The sequence below is a fragment of the Aegilops tauschii genome, chromosome 3 (genome assembly GCF_002575655.3).
Source record: "Aegilops tauschii subsp. strangulata cultivar AL8/78 chromosome 3, Aet v6.0, whole genome shotgun sequence".
Classification (NCBI taxonomy): domain Eukaryota; kingdom Viridiplantae; phylum Streptophyta; class Magnoliopsida; order Poales; family Poaceae; genus Aegilops; species Aegilops tauschii.
This window is the reverse complement of record NC_053037.3, coordinates 531654743-531673898: the sequence shown is the minus strand read 5'-3', so window position 1 is coordinate 531673898 and position 19156 is coordinate 531654743. Positions and strand designations below refer to the sequence as shown.

The 19156-nt window shown below is 51.5% G+C and overlaps 2 protein-coding genes across 2 annotated transcripts; one reads left to right on the top strand and one right to left on the bottom strand.

The window, feature by feature from the left end:
• Positions 1-7369: 7369 nt before the first annotated feature.
• LOC109759932 (BTB/POZ and TAZ domain-containing protein 2) lies at positions 7370-11232 on the top strand. Its single transcript, XM_020318760.4, has 5 exons — positions 7370-7625; positions 7819-7970; positions 9334-9649; positions 10315-10622; positions 10722-11232. Exons 1-5 carry the CDS (start codon positions 7509-7511, stop codon positions 10876-10878), a joined length of 1050 nt encoding a protein of 349 aa, XP_020174349.1. The 5' UTR covers positions 7370-7508; the 3' UTR covers positions 10879-11232.
• Positions 11233-14805: 3573 nt separating this feature from the next.
• LOC109759933 (BTB/POZ and TAZ domain-containing protein 2) lies at positions 14806-18859 on the bottom strand. Its single transcript, XM_020318761.4, has 5 exons — positions 18609-18859; positions 18273-18424; positions 16448-16763; positions 15537-15844; positions 14806-15438 (listed from the first exon to the last, which is right to left on the bottom strand). The coding sequence occupies exons 1-5, from the start codon at positions 18720-18722 to the stop codon at positions 15267-15269; spliced, it is 1062 nt and encodes a 353-aa protein (XP_020174350.1). The 5' UTR covers positions 18723-18859; the 3' UTR covers positions 14806-15266.
• Between the last annotated feature and the right edge of the window lie 297 nt (positions 18860-19156).

Below are 19156 nucleotides of genomic sequence, written 5' to 3'. Positions count from 1 at the left end.
AGAGGTGGCCGTCCAGCGTCCGGTAAACGGCGGGTTTTGGGCCTGCTCTTCTCCGGCATCTCGTCCACACCGTCGATGTCTTTGAAGCCGTAATCGAGCATGTCGGTTAAGTCCTCGACATTGGCTATGAAGTGGGTGGTGGGTGGGTCGTAAAATTCCCCGCTCTCAGGCCCTAGTCCAGGCTGGGCGTAGTTCGAACGTTGCCCCTCTGTAATGACGAGGGATTGCATTAAGTCCAGAGCCTCGCTTAAAGGCGAGGTTTGGCCAGGGAGAAGAGAGTCCGTGGAGTACGGCAGGAAGAAAACTCCTTAGCCGAACTCACACGATGCTAACTCCGAGGGTCCGGAGCCAGTGTACGGAGAAGAGTCCGGCTTCACGATGATTACCGGTGTCACTACTTCCTTCGACTCTCCCGTACTAGGCTCAATAGCCGCAGAGAGTCCGGCGGGCTCGAGAATCCCGTCTTCGGACCTGGTGATGCGCTCCGGATCTAAGGCCAGAGCGGAGGTCGGGGTCATGAATCCTTGGAAGACCAAGTCTCCTCGGATATCAGCGACATAATCCAGATTTCCAAAACTAATCTGGTGACCTAGGGCGTAGCTGTCGATTTGCTCTAGATGGCGAAGAGAGTTGGGCCGTAGTGCGAAGCCGCCGAACACAAAGATCTAGCCAGGGAGAAAGACCTCCCTCAGGGAAGCATTGTTATAGATGACAGATGGAGCCATCGAACCTTCTGACGATGACACAGCGGAACTCTCAATGAAAGCGCCAATGTCGATGTCAAAACCGGCAGATCTCGGGTAGGGGGTCCCGAACTGTGCGTCTAAGGATCGAAGGTAACAGGAGACAGGGACATGATCTTACCCAGGTTTGGGTCCTCTTGATGGAGGTAATACCCTACTTCCTTCTTGATTATCTTGGATGAATATGGGGTTACAAGAGTTGATCTACCTCGAGACCCTAATGGCTAAACCCTAGATGTCTAGCCTGTCTGATTATGATTGCCTCTATGAACTAAACCCTCCGGTTTATATAGACACCGGAGGGACCTAGGGTTGTACAGAGTTGGTTTACAGAGAAAGGAATCTTCACATCCGAACGCCAAGCTTGCCATCCACGCAAAGGAGAGTCCCATCCGAACACAGGGGGAAGTCTTCTGTCTTGTATCTTCACGGCCCATCAGTCCGGCCCACGTCACATAGCCCGGACGCCCGAGGACCCCTTAATCCAAGACTCCCTCAGCGGGCTTAAATTCGCGCCCTGACCCACTGTGGAATCCGGAGTTTGAAGGATTTCCGGGGTTACCGGCCCGGGCTCCGGAGTGTCCGGTGAATTATCAGGCTTTACGTCTAATTTTGTGTTCGGAGGACAAAGGGTGTCCTCCCGAAGATGGGTGTCCGGCTCTATAGACTCGGAAATCCGAACATAATTGGTCCTCAACGTAGGAGGAGAGTCATTGTCGGCTTTTTCCTCCACAACTGCTACCTGATGGGTGATCGATGGAGATTTGATTTCTCTCTGATCGGGTTTAAGCCCAATCCGATCATAGTCAGTTGCGACTCCCAAGGCGGCGATGTGATCTAGCAGCTCGTTCAAAGATGCTACGTCTGGCGGATCCATCTTGTCGGAGTATTCGGGGCCGATGCGGAGATGATTTTTGGCGGCTTGGGGGCCGCCTTTGGCTTAACGGCCAAACGGGCGCCCATGGTGAAGCTGCCAAGCCGGAGGGTCTGCCCTGAATCTAGGGCTCCTCCAGAAGTGATGTTGTCGTTGATGACAAGGTGAGCCATCAATCCTTCTATTGTCGACACAGAGGAAATCTCAATGAAAGCACCAATGTCGGTGTCAAAACCGGCAGATCTCGGGTAGGGGGTCCCGAACTGTGCGTCTAAGGATCGAGGGTAACGGGAGGCAAGGGACACGATGTTTACCCAAGTTCGGGCCCTCTCGAGGGAGGTAATACCCTACTTCCTGCTTGATTGACTTTGATGAGTGTGGGGGTTACAAGAGTTGATCTACCTCGAGATCGTAATGGCTAAACCCTTGATGTCTAGCCTGTATGATTATGATTGCCCCTACAGACTAAACCCTCCAGTTTATATAGACACTAGAGCGGGCTAGGGCTGTACAGAGTCGATTTACAGAGAAAGGAATCTTCATATCCGAGCGCCAAGCTTGCCTTCCACGCCAAGGGGAGTCCCATTCGGACACGGGGGAACGCCCTTCATCTTGTATCTTCACGACCCATGAGTTCGGCCCATGTCACATAGCTCGGACGCCCGAGGACTCCCTAATCCAGGACTCCCTGAATCACAGTGGAGCTTCCATACCCCGATCAATCGTGTTCCCCAGGCGAAAGCCTCAGATCCTTTTCTTGATTGGATTTTCCCCATGGAGGTGTTGTCTTGGACACATGTATCCGTTGTTGATTGCTTGATATCTCGGTTGGAGCATGGTCGATATGTTGAAGTGTATGGTGTGTCGGTGAGGTGTCAAAGTTCGGCTCCCTTCGACGTTGTCTGGGGTTTTGTTGTCTCACATAATGCTATGGTTCTCTCTATTATGATGGTGGTTGTGGTGTGTCCTAGAGGAGATGCAGGGGTTATATCGGTGGAACATTGCTCCTCGGCACGGTCTACCGCTCTCTTTGTCGTGTCGTGGCTAGGCAACGCCAAGCCGTTTGACGGTGGTTGTGTCTCTCCTAGTTCATCAAGGCGCACATGAATCTCAGGGGTAGCGGGCGACTTCTTTCTCTACGTCTTCTTGTTGTCGGATCCTTTCGAAAGATATAACAATGCTAGTGCCCGCTCTTCTCGATTCGCCTAGTGATAATGGGTGCTAACTTCTTGGTGATGGCTGCTTGTCGTAGCTCGTTTTTTGTTCACTTTTTTTAATTCCCATGTTCCTTCTTGTGAATGCCGAGCCCTACATGCTATAGCCGTGGCATCCTGTTTTTTTATAGAATATATATGAAAATGGTCTGGGCCATCTTTTGCCCGCCAGTCTCCGTAAAAAAAATGATCATCACCATAATAGGGTTTCCCATTTTTCGAAAAGGACGATGACCCTTGCCTCTGCATCAGGATGCATACAATAATTTTATTAATTATTCATCAAGACCTTACAAAGTAATGCATCAATAAGTCTGAAACCATCATCTTGGCAACAACTACCAGTACTCCTATCCACTAGATGAAGGGGTGCAGATTGCCGGGGCCGCAAACCCAGACCTCACACCAAAGTCCAACATCTAAAGACGGATGCCCTAGCCAAGCCGAATTGTCGGGTCTGGGTCACACACCGGTCTGGCCCACTCTCAGCGAGCACCGCGTGCACATGCCGTAGAGACGTCGCCACCGTCTTCCACCAATCCATCTAAAGAGAAGGTACTGCCGTGTCGACTTTGCTAGGCCTACCGTCGACGCCACCATAGCGCCAGACGACGCCACCTCCCTGCGCGTGTCCAACACCACACATCCGTCGCCGAGACCATGCTGCACCACGCCGCTGAGACTCCACGTCGTCGATGCGTCACATGAAACGCCGCTCCACCGTTGAAACCGACCACTAGTCCCTGGAGCCCATGCAAACCTTCAAGAATGACGCCACCAAGGGGGAACAACACAAGAGCGCCACCATCATCCGATCGACTGATCTAGAGTTTTCATCGAAGGTAGCGGATAGAGGTGTAGAGCTTCTCCACTGTGATGCCTTCAAGAAGAGGACGACAGAAGACCGCCGCAATCGCCGACCTTGGAAACTAGTTGAGAGCAGGGTTTTCACCCGGATCTGCTTGATGTACCACCATCCCACATCGTGTGCACGAAGCCGCCACCGATCTCTGCCGACGCGCGGTGAGCATGCCACTCCGTCCAGATCATATCTGACCGGAGGAGAGACCACGCCTGCAATGGGCCCGTCCTCCACGGCGCCGCCATTGGAAGGGGAGTCCTCACCAGGGGGACGCCGCCCCGGATCCATTAGCATTTCGTGGCAATGACACACCTCGCGTTTAGTGGTTCTCCACAAAGCAATCAAATTAATTGCTTATTGGTACCACATTTGAGGCTGTGGTTACGAATCGGTACCACTATTCAAATTTTTCACATTTCAGTACAATGTTTTGAGGCAAGTTGCTACAAAATGGTCTAAACCGCGTATAACAGTGTATTAACGGGGCATCTGACCATTGGGGCCCCCATGTCAAGTGCCACCGTGGATAATCATCGCGTGTCGGCCCACTGACTCAGTCGAGTCTGGCTCGGTCTCTCTTGTGGGCCAGGTTGAACAGATTCGACCCGATCGAACCCTAGTTCTCTTCTCTCCTCTCCCTCTCCCCGCATGGCTCTCAGGCTATGGCGGCGGCGACTTCGGGGGGCGATGCCGGTGGGTGTAGCAGCGGCGGCGGCGTGGGCGGCTACGGAGACCTTTTCGGCCTTGGGAGCGATGCGGTCAGAGGAATCGACGGCGGCTACTCTTGTTCGTCATATTACTCCAGCGACAACGACGAGTTCTTGGAGCCGGCATTGTCCATGGAGCAGCAGGTGCGGCTGACTAAGATTTGGGTCGCCAACCCTACCACGAGCCATCATTGTACCCATGGAGTTGGAAGCTTGCTATAAGTTTCTCTTCTCTCTTCCTTCTGTGTTAACATTGATGCTGACTATTTAGGGTTAGGGTTTACTGAATTGGGGAAAATTGATGTGATTTGTAGTTTGTATGATGATGTTTGGGCCATTAGAATGTAGTTTGTTGCTCGGGAAAAATTGGAGGATGATGAAGGTGCTAGTACGTAGGACGGCCATTGGCAGCCTTTCGTTGGTGTTGGTGCTCGAGGTGAGTGATTGCGCCTATAGGGGGAGGGTCTCCTTTTTGACCAGGTGAGGACACTTGCCGCATTCTGGCGGGAGGGTGTGGTGAGGTCTCACGCTCATGTGTTTTCCAGAATTGGCGGCCAACATAATGCGGTGCGGTTTGGGTTGCGATGCTTCAGGCGAAAGGCTTCTCCAACCCTTGTTGGCAACGATTATGACGATGCCTCCGAATGTCGCTTCCCTTCTAGGAGGTGTCACGGTGGAGCTTCCATACACTGGTCAGTGGTGTGCTCTGAGCGAAAGCCTCAGATCCTTTTCTGGATTGGATTCCACCCCCCCCCCCCCTGGGGTGTTGTCTTGGACACATGGATCCGCTGTTGATTGCTTCATGTCTCGGTTGGAGCATGGTCGATTTGTTGGAGTGTATGGCGTTGGTAGTGAGGCACATAGTGCCCTCGTCCTCTCTATTGTGATGGTGGCCATGGTGTAGCCTAGAGGAGATGCGGAGGCTATATCGGTGGAATATTGCCCTTCGGCACGGTCTACGGCCCTTTCTGTCGCGTCATGGCTAGGCAACGACAAGCCCTTTGATGATGGTTGTGACTCTCCCAGTTCTTTAAGGCGCACAGTGATCTTAGGGTAGCGAGCAACTTTCTCAACGTTTTCTTGATGTCAGATCTCCTTTCCTCTGATCTAACAATGCTAGTTGTTTTCTAGGAAAACTACCGACCTATTCGTCTTCAATCATGTCAGTACAATGAATACTAAAAATAATGAAAAGCACATCTAGATCCATAAACCATCTAGCGACGACTACAAGCACTGAAGCGAGTCGAAGGCGCGCGCGCCGCTGTCATCGCCCCTCCCTCGGTGGAGCCGGACAAAACTTGTTGTAGTAGACAGTTGGGAAGTTGTCGTGCTAAGGCCCCATAGAAACAACACAACAGGACAGTAACCGCCGCCGATGAAGAGTAACATAGATCAAAATGATCCAACCTGAAGACACACGAACATAGACGAACGACAACCAAATCCGAGCAAATCCATTAAAGGCAGATTCGTCGGAGACACATCTCTACATGCCCACCGAGGATGCTAGATGCACCACCGGAACATGAGCTAGGCAGGGAGAATCTTATTCCATCTTCAGGGTGCCGCCGCTGTCTCGCCTTTTCTGAGCAGGACACAAACCCTAAATGAACTCAAAAAAAGATCTAAAAACGGAGCCCTCCCACCGGCAAGGGCCAGGATCCACTCCGCTGCCATGGCCCTAAGGCCACTGGAGACGAGGCGGACCAGCGGTGGCGCCAGCAGGAGGCAGAGAAACCCTAGTTCTTTTGGGGAGGTGGCGGCTTTGACCAAGAACGATGCGATTTTCCGTTCTTCTCGATTCACCTAGTGGTGATGGGTGCTAAGTTCTTGGTGATAGCTGCTTGTCACGGCTCTTTTCTGGTTATCCTTTTGTATATTTCCCCGTTCCTTGTCGTGGATGCCGAGGCCTGCATGCTATAGCTGTGGTGTGTTTCTGGTGTGTATTAGTGGACTGTAATCCTAATTTTCTTTTTAGCCTACAATAATCCTTTTTTTAGGAATACAATAATCCTATTACTATGAATAAAACTCACAATCTCCCGGAAAGAACCATTATTTTTTGTCGAGAACACCTCGAAAGGGGCAGGGGTTCCTGCATTTCATTGAGAAGAAGAGAGTTGGTGCAGTTTATAAGAAAACCGGACCCGAAAACCTAACATTCTCAGCTAATCTTCTTCATTAAAGAACAACACAACTTTGTTTATTATTTTCCGGAGCAAATGTGTGGAGATCCTCCGTCCATGTGGATGTACAAAAATACTCTAGCATTTGGACACAATCTATTTCTTCCGCTAGCAAAGATACACCTGGCGTTTTGTGCTTCTTCACAAAGTAATCAAAAAAACTTTAGGCGCAAACCAATCTTTATCACATAAACGATTATAGGCAACAATCCTTCTCATAAAAAAAGAAAAGAAAAGAAATACCCATCCGAATCTCCGTGTAAAATTAATGAAATACTAGTACTTAGATGTGTAATACTTATGACACATCTTGATATGCTTCAGCGAAACTGAAATAAAAGAAGCAACGAACCGATCCCATGGCGGAGGGGCGGGCCGTGTGTACAGGGAGCCAAGAACTTGCCGGTTAAAGAAATGTGGGATTTAAGTCCAAGGCTATAAACTATACTTGAAAAATAATACTCACTTGAAATAATTTTCCCTTGAAATAATGTTCATATGAGGCTCACATGCAATGAATTTTATTTGTCCTCGGCAAATTCTTTCTCTGGTCAGCACTGACACACCTGGCGTCTACGTGTTCGTCCACAAGCTGATCGACATGGTACAAGCAAACGGAAGAAATCTCCCGATCTTCCAAAAGATCAGCGACCGTGCCGTGCCCATGACATCCCTGAGAATACAGTTTCTCCCGAGGGCAATATCGAAAAACCGCACGTTTTGCAGGGGCCCGATAATTCCATTCCCCGCCGGCTTTCTATATAAGCGTTCGAACGGGCGCAGAGATGAGCCTCCCTCCCCCGAAACCAACACCACACGCACGCCGCGACATTTCCCAGATATTTCGCCCCTGCGCTTTTCTTCCTCCTCCCTTCCTTCCTTCTCCGCCGCAATTGCTCCTAGTTATCCTTAGCACAGCATGCCGGAGGCACCTGCACGGGCAGCCGGCGGCGGCGGCGGCGCCTCCGGCCCCGCCGACGTCGACGTCGTCACCTCCAGCGGCCGCCGCAAGATCGCCGCCCATTCCTCCGTTCTTGTAAGCCATCCTTTCTCCGGCCCCTTTGATTTTTTGCCGCATTACCCTCCCCGCCGGCACGCGGACCCGGTCCGTGAATTCCGATGCTAGCGATCAGGAGACGACATGTGTTCTTCTATTCGGTCGTCTGAAAATTTCAGTTCCGATGGGGATATTTATTCTTATTTCTCTGTTTGTTGGCATCATCGACCAGGCGTCGGCGTCGCCGGTGCTGGAGACCATCCTGGAGCGCCGGCTGCAGAGAGTCAGGGAGAGCGGCAAGGGCGGCAGGGCCGTCGTCCGGATCCGCGGCGTCACCGACGACGTCGCGGCGGCGTTCGTCCGCCTCCTCTACGCCGGCAGCAGGTACCGCCTCTGCTGTTTCCTCCCTGGAATTGCTGCTGTTATTTTTCGCACATGCGTTTCTTGCGACCCTGGGTAAGCCAGACTTTGATGCTCTGGTCAGACCCAGTAATAGTAGTAGCCATTAAGTATTAGCACGAGGAAAAAAACATTACGAGTAAGTACTAGTATTAACACGCGAGGAGGGGAAAAAACACGCCACATGCGTGTGTACCCAGCCCCACGCTGTCAACACGTCCCTTCCAGCTCTCACATGGTTTAGCTGCCAAAAAAAGAACTTCTTTTCATGTCTTCGTTCGCAATCATCTCTTTAGTAGTAATAGTAATTGCCAGCCAAATTATGTTCCCATAATTGAATGAATTACACAAAATAGTATGCTGTTACAAGAATTGTTCTAGTTTTGTATGTTTTGCTGGCATTTTAGAGGACCAAGTTCATCTGTACGATCGAGAAACCAAACCAACAACGAAAACCATTGTGAATTTCCCATCTAGAACACTGAATTCCAAGTCTTCTATACTAGTGTTCCACAACCCTTCGCCTACCTCGTCACAGGACAGAAGAGACGACACAGCCACGGCCACACAGAGACACACAGGAGACCCAAAACACCGGAGCCTCGCCGGTCGCCGCCCCACGCCGAGCCACACATACCTCCGACAATTTTCCTTGATTACGATCGACCCTTCCGTCCGCTAGCCCCGCGGGATGTAGTAGATTCTATGAACCTCCACACGAATAGGCGAATCTTAGAATCTCCGTCCCTGTCTGTCGCGGCGCCTAGCTAGCTCCAACTTGCCAATTCTGCCTCGTCAGAAGATAGACGAGACGACACACAGATAACCCTTAACCTCGCCGGGCCATGCAAACCCCGGCAACTTGCGCGCGCGGGAGCCGTCGAGCACCGCAAACTCGCAGCTGAGACCAGAACCGCAGGTGCGACGGCGCAGAGAAAAGAAAAATGCCAGAAATGGGGAGCGAAGGGTGAAAAAAAAACGAGTTTGGTCCTCGTTCTTTCTTTTCCCTGCGTTTTGTTTGGTCCTGGTTGGTGGGTGCGCTAGGGGTAGCGCCTGCCTAGTTGGAACCTCCATGGCCACCCACATGCGTCGTCGCTGTCGCAGGCACCATCATCCTGCGTGCTGCCTGCTAGCGCTCCTACTACTTGGTACTACTCGCCTTCGGCCAATTGAGAAAACAAAGCAACGGAGACAGGGACCGGCCTCTCTCACCGTCCAATCTTGCATCGAACTGTTCTACTCCACCTAGTTGCTTGTTTGTATGCATTTTCGATGATGGCGAATGGTCATGCGGAAAAATCGATTACGAGTATCTAATTTGGCGATGGGAATTCTGGACGGTGTGCAGGCGTGGCGATGGTGAGGTGGAGGAGGAGGTGGAGAGGTACGCGGAGCAGCTGCTGGTGCTGGCGCACGCGTACCGGGTGCCGTGGCTGAAGCGGTGGTGCCAGGAGGCCATCGGGTCGCGGCTCACCCCGGGCACCGTGGTGGACGCGCTGCAGCTGGCCGACCTCTGCGACGCGCCGCAGCTGCACCTCCGCTGCATGCGCCTGCTCGCCAAGGAGTTCCGCGCCGTCGAGCGCACCGAGGCATGGCGCTTCCTCCGCGACAACGACCCCTGGCAGGAGCTCGACGTCCTCCGCCGCCTCCACGACGCCGACATGGTACGTATCGGGGCTTTGTCCCGTTGAAATCCTTGCAGATTAGTAGCATCTGTAGAATTCGATCATGTGGTTCGATCGATGTGATGTGGGCTGTGGGACACGTGTGTTGGCGCTTGAGGTGTCACTTTGGGCGGTGGCGTGATGATGCATTCCAAAGCGCTGCGAAAGATCGATGGCCGGCCAACCTCGATGTCTCAGTGCGACGTGCACCGGGGAAGATGGTGAGCATGCCGACCCGGCCTTCCAAACTTTGGGTTCCGGACGTGATCGGCATGTCGCGTCTGTGCGCATTAAGAAATGACGGGAGGGCCTGGTTTGGCCGGTGCGCTGAGGTCCCGTCATGCTGCACAGGTCGTTTCCGTCGGTGCGTCCACGTCCACCCCAGAGCACGCCGAGTGGAGGAATGGCCGGTGAATGTTCACATCTCCGAAACGGTCGTGCCAAACGTTTTCGTTCCAGCGGTCACGGTTATTGCTTATGACCGCATATCCCCATCAAACATTTGATTTGGCAAAAGTTAGGAGAAAGCGTCAAAGATCCTGTTTAAAAAGTTTGCAAAAATGTCGAACACGTTTTTGATTCATCATGTCAAGATCAATCTACTCCGGTAATTTTATGCATGCTCGCGAGTATGATGAACTGACCCAAACACTCTATGCGTGCAGCGGCGGCGAAAGTGGCGTCGGAAGCGCGCGGAGCAGAAGGTGTACGTGGAGCTGAGCGACGCCATGGACATCCTGCGGCACATCTGCACGGAGGGCTGCACGGAGGTCGGCCCTGTGGGGCAGGCGCCGGCCAAGTCGCCGTGCCCGGCGTACGCGACGTGCCGGGGCCTGCAGCTGCTCATCCGCCACTTCTCCCGGTGCAAGAGCCGCGCCACCTGCCCCCGCTGCCAGCGCATGTGGCAGCTGCTCCGCCTCCACGCCGCGCTCTGCCGCGTCCCCGACGGCCACTGCAACACTCCTCTCTGCACGTAAGTTCACTTACCCCAACACGCAGCTCTGCTCACTCTCATATCTAAACTAATTGAACTCATGTCTGACGTTGCAATGGATCTTGTGTTATCATGCAGGCAGTTCAAGCTCAAGGAGCAGCAGAAGGAGGCGATGTCGGCTTCGGTGGCGGCGAAGGCCGGCGACGGCAGGTGGGGGCTTCTTGTGAAGAAGGTGAAGGCTGTCAGTGTCATGTCTTCCCTCGGCAAGAGAAGCTCGCCCTCTCAGTGCTGCTGAGCCTGAGCGAATGGAATGTGTGTTACTGAGGATCCCCTCTCAGAGCTGATCGAATGTTGTGCAATCACAACGAGAATCAGCCTGGGACAGGTAGCTAGATGTAGTGTGCGAGTGTAGTGAAAGCGGGCTATTTTTTGGCCCGTCTTTCCAGTGTATAATCTCTCTATTGAGCAATGTACATTAGTTATATCAATCATAGTGTTATTCTTTTGTGGGGCGAGAGAGGAAAAGGGTGGAGATTTGTTGTAAAATACTGCCTGCACTGTAATACTAGTAGCAAAGTATGGGATTTGTCCACATAGCAATAAACTTTGCAATCCTAGAATAGGGAACAAAGTATAACTTATTAAGAAAGCATCGGTTACTCCCTCGTCCTTAAAAGTATATACTTTTAACTTTGTTGAAAGGTCAAACTCTCTCAAAGTTTGACCGGATTTGTGCAAAAATATATCAATGTTTATAAAATCAAATAGGTATATGATGAAAATATATTTTATCATGAATCTAATGCTACATGGCATAAATGTTGATGTATTATTGTATAAATACGGTCAAACATAAAAAAAATTGACTTTCTAATAAAGTTGGAAGTACATTTTTTTAAGGGCGGAGGCAGTACAACCAAAACAATATCTATATAAACTACTCCCTCCGATCCATATATGTACTAAATGAGCGACAATTAATATGAATCGGTGGGAGTACATGTAAAGGACGCAAGGTGTCCTCAGTTACTCGTGGGTTTCGCTCGATCCCTTTGACCTTTTGTTCTCCCGCTCCGCCCTACAATAAAAATCTTCTTTTGCCCTGTCAACACTCACGCTCCCCTGCAACAAACGCAACTTCTAAATCGTAGCCCAAATCACAACCTCATTCCCCATACCCATGTGATCGTGGGACGTCCTCCTAGCCAATTCCATCCGCTTCTTCACCTACCCTGTCGTCCCATCTCTTCCTGTCTCGAACCCCAACCCAACGATGGCTTCCAATCCGGTATTCCGGCGGTGTCGGTAAGAGAGGCATGTCGTGCGACCGCAACGCTGAGGACGATGAACCTAGGGCGGCATCGCAGGAGCAACACCGCCATTGGGACGAAGGCACAGGCGGCGGTCGGGAGCTTATCGTCGGCGAAGCTATCAAACACCCAAGCACGTGTCCTCTTGTGGTGCTTTTCTGATCAGCTGCACCGCGTCCAAGCCTTCCGGGAGCTCCTTGAGGAGGAGCCCCGTGGTTCGACATCGGCTCCCGTTCAACCACAACTCCCTCAACTCATGTACCAGTTCCCTGGATTTCGTTTTGTCTTGCAATTCCAGTCTTCAGGTCTGAGCTGGCCCCCTACAACCCCTGCATGACCCTTCTTGGAGGCGGCAGGGAACCCTAACGCGCGACCGACGGAGCAGCCAACCCATCCTTCCACCTGTCGCCTAGCTTCCAGTTGTTGTACCCATCCTAGGGCCCATATCCCACCCCTGGCCACTTGATATCGCATGCGCCTGGTGTCGACCTGGTTCTTCCGCTCCATGCTCTGTGTCAAATCTGATGGCGCAGGATCCTGGCGTGGTTCTATCGCTCATCAGTGTCGCTTGCTCCTACCCGTACTGGATCCTGGGATGTGGGTGGTGGAGCTCCTCGACTGGTTTGAGACGCCCTTAGTGGTGCCATGGTGGCGCTTTTTCTTCCCCGGATCTGTGGCCATGGCTCCAAGGCTATGCCTTCTTGGTGAGCTTCCAATGGTTCCTCCCCAACGATGGCTACCCCTTGCAGCGCGCCGTCCTGGTGTTCGGCAGGCCCTTATGCCCGTGCGGTAGGCCACTTGCCGGTGTGGCTCCGGACCCGACGACCCTGGACCATTGTTTTGTCATGCATATGCAGAAACCATTGGGTACTTCTAGTAATTGTCATGTCTTGGGCCAAAGTTTTTTACTAGGCCATGTTTGGTTCATAAGTCTTAGGACTTTTTTTAGTCCCAACTTATAAGTTATAAGTCCCTAAAAAGTCCCTACATGTTTGGTTCCTGGGACTTAATATGGACTAGAAGACCATATTACAACTATAAGTCCCTCCTTGAGAGTCTTATTTCATAAGTCCCAAATGCCCACTTTAAGTCTCTATAAATCCCTCCTGTTTGGTTTAGATGGGACTTATAGGAACTTTTTTAATTCCCTACACCAATAAGTCCATGTAACCAAATACCCTCTTAGATTCATCGGCACAGATTAATGCCAAGGAACAGAACACCCGAAACTTCACCGAAATGAGGAGCATAGTGACCGATGTTGATGTCGTGTTCAAAAACCGCGAAGGAGACGTGAACTTCATGAAGAAAGCATCCAAGCTGACCCATGTATTCAATTTTAGCCCCTTGCGACAGCCCAATAACATGTCGTGTGGCTACTACCAATGTGTCCTTATGGATGAGATTGTCTGTCACTTTGCCTCGTGTGAAAATGAAGTTCAATTCAGAAGAAACATGACCTCCTTGAAGGAAAGATTTGATCACAACAGAGAGCTAGAAGGCATCATACAATTTCTCCGTCATCTCATTAATGTTGAAATAATGAGCCCAACAGGTAGATTTCATGTCCCATCACGTACATTTGTGCCGCCGAAGGACACATCCCCTTCAGCAATGCCATCTACCAGCTCATCCAAAAACAATCTTCGGGGAAGTCATCATCTTCGCTGAAGAAGCAATCTTCGAGGAAGGCCTCATCTACAGTGAACACGATGCCTCCTTCGGCTTAGTACTGAGACTTAAGGCAATGGCGTGAAGTAGCAAGTAGCAATAATTTCCACTGAATCAGACTAGTCTTTTGAGCAAACTTATGATCATATTTTTTAGTCCATGTCGTGGGTGTGTTTTACTTGTTTAGTTATATCTCTATGTCGTTGGATAACATATACAATGTGTTCAAGTCTCATGTCATCGATCCCTATGATAACTTAATGATCTTGTTGAAAATCACAGATTGTATCTTTGAATCTTCGGAAAATCGTTGCACGCGATCGATAAAAGCAGAAAAGTGACTTTTTCCTTATGCCCGTTGATGCACACATATATGTGATGATATGGCTATATATATGTATGTTAGATTCATGTGACTAACGACATGAAATTAAAGGAATATAATGAAGGAAAGTGTATCTGATGGGACATATAAGTTTTGTTGTTTAACGATAAAATTATCAAATTTATCTTAGCGCACATATAAGTTTTGTTGTCGACATCACCACTGTTCGCCATGCTAGTTTGTCGGAGATGCTCCTCCTTGCAACTATGTTGTCAATGGCTGTGAGTATACGATGGCTTACTACCGTGCAAATGACATCTATCCTCCATGGAGCACATTTGTCAAGACAATCACGCGTCCGAAAGGTAACAAGAGATCTCACTTTGCAATGAGTCAAGAATCGACGATGAAGGATGTCGACAGAGCTTTCGGTGTGCTTCAGAAGCGCTTTGAAATCATTCATGGCCATGTCGAGTATTGGACCCTGAAGATCACATGTTGCATCATCTTGCATATAACATTATAACTGAAGATGAGCGAGGCATGCCAGGGAACTTTTGGTACATCTCCAATAGAGATCCTGTTGAGCCAGAACACGATGCAAATTGGATTCAGAGATTCCTTCTAGCAACACATCGCAACATCAAGAGCCGAGAACTTCATATCCGGCTCCAATATGATCTTGTTGAGCATAGCGGTATCTCCATAGCACTTCAAAATTGTGTTTTTATCGTGCTATTTAGTTCATTTGAGCCATTTCGTGTGTTTGAATTTGAATAATTCGGTTTGTAAACTTCAAATTTATAATATTCGTTAATTGTGTGAATGTTAATTATTATGTCAAATTTAATATGTTTGCAAATACTATGTAGTATGATTTGGCAAAAAAAAGGGGAAGAAAAATATTGGGGGTCGATTAGAAACAACACTTCTTTATAAAGGAGCAAATATGCTCATCTAAAAGATACTCGGCCATATCCTCCTCTAAATTACAGGAGATCGGCTCTAACTGAGTAACATGTTATCTATCCTCGACCAGCAACTTTGATGCGCCCAGATTGAAGCAGAGGGACGATACCACATGCTTGGCAGTGAATTGCTGATCGACGAAGGACGTGGAGCTGGCCGAATCCAGCAGCATGTCATCTCGTGGCCTTGCAACCACGCCTGCAGGTGAAATGCACGCGGCGAGAGACACCGCCGGTGAGAGCTTGACGGGAGATGGACATCGCCGCGTCGATGCCGAAGAGCTGCATCAACTCCTCCATGACATGGAGATGGACGGTGGCAGAGGACGTGTGTTCACGCCCCCACCGCTCGCCGCACTTGAAGCACAACCCTAGAGAGGGGATCCTCAGTAATATACATTCCATTTGGTCAGGCTCGGCAGCACTGAGAGGGCGAGCTTCTCTTGCCGAGGGAAGACATGACGCTGACAGCCTTCACCTTCTTCACAAGAAGCCCCCACCTGCCGTCGCTTCCGTCACCGGCCTTCGCCGCCACCGAAGCCGACACCGCCTCCTTCTGCTGCTCCTTGAGCTTGAACTGCCTGCATGATCACACAAGATCCATGGCAACGTCAGACATGAGATGAGACAAATTGTTTGCGCTTGAGGCAGAGCCATGTGTTGGGGTAAATGAACTTACGTGCAGAGAGGGGTGTTGCAGTGGCCGTCGGGGACGCGGCAGAGCGCGGCGTGGAGGCGGAGCAGCTGCCACATTCGCTGGCACCGGGGGCAGCTGGCGCGGCTCTTGCACAGGGAGAAGTGGCGGATGAGCAGCTGCAGGCCCCGGCACGTCGCGTACGCCGGGCACGGCGACTTCGTCGGCGCCTGCCCCACGGGGCCGACCTCCGTGCAGCCCTCCGTGCAGATGTGCCGCAGGATGTCCATGGCGTCGCTCAGCTCCATGTACACCTTCTGCTCCGCGCGCTTCCGACGCCACTTTCGCCGGCGCTGCACACCAGAGAAAGTTTCCGTCAGGTCATCGTACTCGCTAGCACTTCAAAAATACCGGAGCAAATTGGTCTTGACATGATGAACCAATAAACGTGTTTGACATTTCTGCTAACTTATTAAAACGATCGGCACGAAAACGTTTGGCACGATCGTTTCGGAGATGTGAACATTCACTGGCCATTCCACTCGGCGTGCTCTGGGGTGGACGTGGACGCACCGACCGAAACGACCTGTGCAGCATGATGAGACTGATGAGACCTCTGCGCACCGGCCAAACCAGGCCCTCGCGTCATTTCCTAATGCGCACGGACGCGACATGCCGAGCACCTCCGGAACCCAAAGTTTGGAGGGCCGGGTCGGCATGCTCACCATGTTCCCCAGTGCACGTCGCACTGAGACATCAAGGTTGGCAGACCATCGATCTTTCTCTGCACTTTGGAATGCATCATCACGCCACCGGCCAAGGTGACACCTCAAGTGCCAACACACACGTCCCACAGCCCACATCACATCGATCGAATGATCGAATTCTACAGATGTTAATAAATTCTACAGATGCTAATATTTTGCAAGGACTTCAACGGGACGAGCGGTACGTACCATGTCGGCGTCGTGGAGTTGGCGGAGGACGTCGAGCTCCTGCCAGGGGTCGTTGTCGCGGAGGAAACGCCATGCCTCGGTGCGCTCGACGGCGCGGAACTCCTTGGCGAGCAGGCGCATGCAGCGGAGGTGCAGCTGCGGCGCGTCGCAGAGGTCGGCCAGCTGCAGCGCGTCCACCACGGTGCCCGGGGTGAGCCGCGACCCGATGGCCTCCTGGCACCACAGCTTCAGCCACGGCACCCGGTACGCGTGCGCCAGCACCAGCAGCTGCTCCGCGTACTTCTCCACGTCCTCCTCCACCTCGCCCTCGCCACGCCTGCACACCGTCCAGAATTCCCATCACCAAATTAGATACTCGTAATTGATTTCTTCGCATGTCCGTTCGCAATCACCGAAATACGTATACGCAAACAACTATAGGAGGAGTAGAACAGTTCGGTGCAAGATTGGACGGTGAGAGAGGCCGTTCCACGGCCACGAGAATTTGCTTCGTTTTCTCATTTCGCCGAAGGCGAGTAGTACCAAGTAGTGGTAGCGCTAGCAGCCAGCACGCAGGATGATGGTGTCTGCGACAGCGACGACACATGCGGGTGGCCATGGAGGAGCAGGGAGGGAGGTTCCAACTAGGCAGGCGCTACCCCTACAGCACCCACCAACCAGACCAAACGAAACAAGAAAGAAAACTGAACTTTGATTTTTCTTTCTTTCTTGTCTCTGTGCCGTCGTACGTGCGGTTCCAGTCCGCTGCCGGAGCCGGCGGGAGAGATACGTTCCACGAGATTGAGCCGGCGGCAAAGTTTTCTGCCAAGTTGCCGGGGTTTTGTATGGCCCGGGAGATACGAAGTTTAAGGTTATGCGCGTGTCTGACTTTGGATGATGATGCGGTGGCGGTGTCGTCTCGTCTATCTTGCTCTTGTGGCGAGGCAAGTGCGAAATTGGCAAGTTGGCCGAGTTGGAGTCAGCTAGGCGCCGCGACAGACAGGGACAGAGATTCAGCTATTCGTGTGGAGGTTCACTGAATCTACGAGATTCCAGAGGCTAGCGGACGGACGGGTCGGTCGCAAGCAAGCAAGCAAATTGCCGCGGGATTGTGTGGCTCGCCCTGGGGCGGCGACCGGCGAGGCTCCGGTGTTCTGAGTCTCTGTGTGTCTGTGGCTGTGGCTGTGTTCTCCTCTACCCTGTGACGACCGACGAGGTACAGTTGCACATCGACATGATCCGAGGACTACAGAGGAAATGCTCTACCTCTGGGCAGCTCATCTCGGCAAAGGGTTGTTGAACGCTCGTACAACTGAAATTCAAAGTTATTGACGGGGAATTCGCCTTGGATTTGGTTGTTGGTTGGTTTCTCGATCGCACCGACGAACTTGGTATTTTAAGATGCCAGCAAAAACATACTACCAAATTAGAACAGCTAAAACGTCATGCTATTTGGTGTACTTCATTCAATTATCATAACATAATTTAGCTGGCAATTACCACCACCGAGATTATTGCAAACGAAGACATGAAAAGAAACCTCTTTTTTTTTGGCAGCTAAACCATTATTTCAGAGCTGGCAACTCTGATCGCCCAGCTTGACAGACAGCGTGGGGCACAAACGCATGTGGCGTGTTTTCCCCCTCCTCGTGTGTTAATATTAGCGCTTGCTTAGTCCTAATGATTTTTTTCCTCGTGCTAATACTCAATGGCTACTACTATTGCTGGGTCTGACCTGAGCATCGGACTCTGGCTTACCCAAGGTTGCAAGAAACGCATGTGCGAAAAATAATACTAGCAGCAATTCCCGCGCGGAAACAGCAGAGGGGCACAGCGCTCACGGTACCTGCTGCCGGCGTAGAGGAGGCGGACGAACGCCGCTGCGACGTCGTCGGTGACGCCGCGGATCCGGACGACGGCCCTGCCGCCCTTGCCGCTCTCCTTCACTCTTTGCAGCCGGCGCTCCAGGATCGTCTCCAGCACCGGCGACGCCGACGCCTGGTAGATGATGCCAACAAAGAAACAAGAATAAATATCCCCTTCAGAACTGGATTTTTCAGATGACTGAATAGAACACACACGATCAGCATCGGAATTCATGGACCGGGTCCTCCTAGGCCGCGTGCCGGCGGACAGGGTAATGCGGCAAGAAATCAAAGGAGCCGGAGAAAGGATGGCTTACAAGGACGGAGGAATGGGCGGCGATCTTGCGGCCGCCGCTGGAGGTGACGACGTCGACGTCGGCGGGGGCGGAGGCGCCGCCGCCGGCGGCTGCCCGTGCAGGTGCCTCCGGCATGCTGTGTTAAGGATAGCTAGGAGAGATTGCGGCGGAGAAGGAAGGAGGAAAAGCGCAGGACGGGGGAAATATCTGGGAAATGTCGCGGCGTGCGTGTGGTCTTGGTTTCGGAGGCTCGTCTCTGCGCCCGCTCGAACGCTTATATAGAAAGCCGGCGGGGAATGGGACCCCTGCAAAACGTGCGATTTTGTGATATTGGCCCCCGAGAGAAATTGTATTTTCAAGGATGTCATGGGCACGGTCGCTGATCTTTTGGAAGATCGGAAGAATCTTCCGTTTGCTTGTAGCATGTCGATCAGTTTGTGGACGAACAAGTAAACGTCAGGTGCAGTACTGGCGACAAGCACACTTTCGATTGCTTTTCTTTTAGTACGATGTTGATTATTTGCGGTTGAACCACTAAACGCCGGTTGTATAAATAGTAACGAAAATGT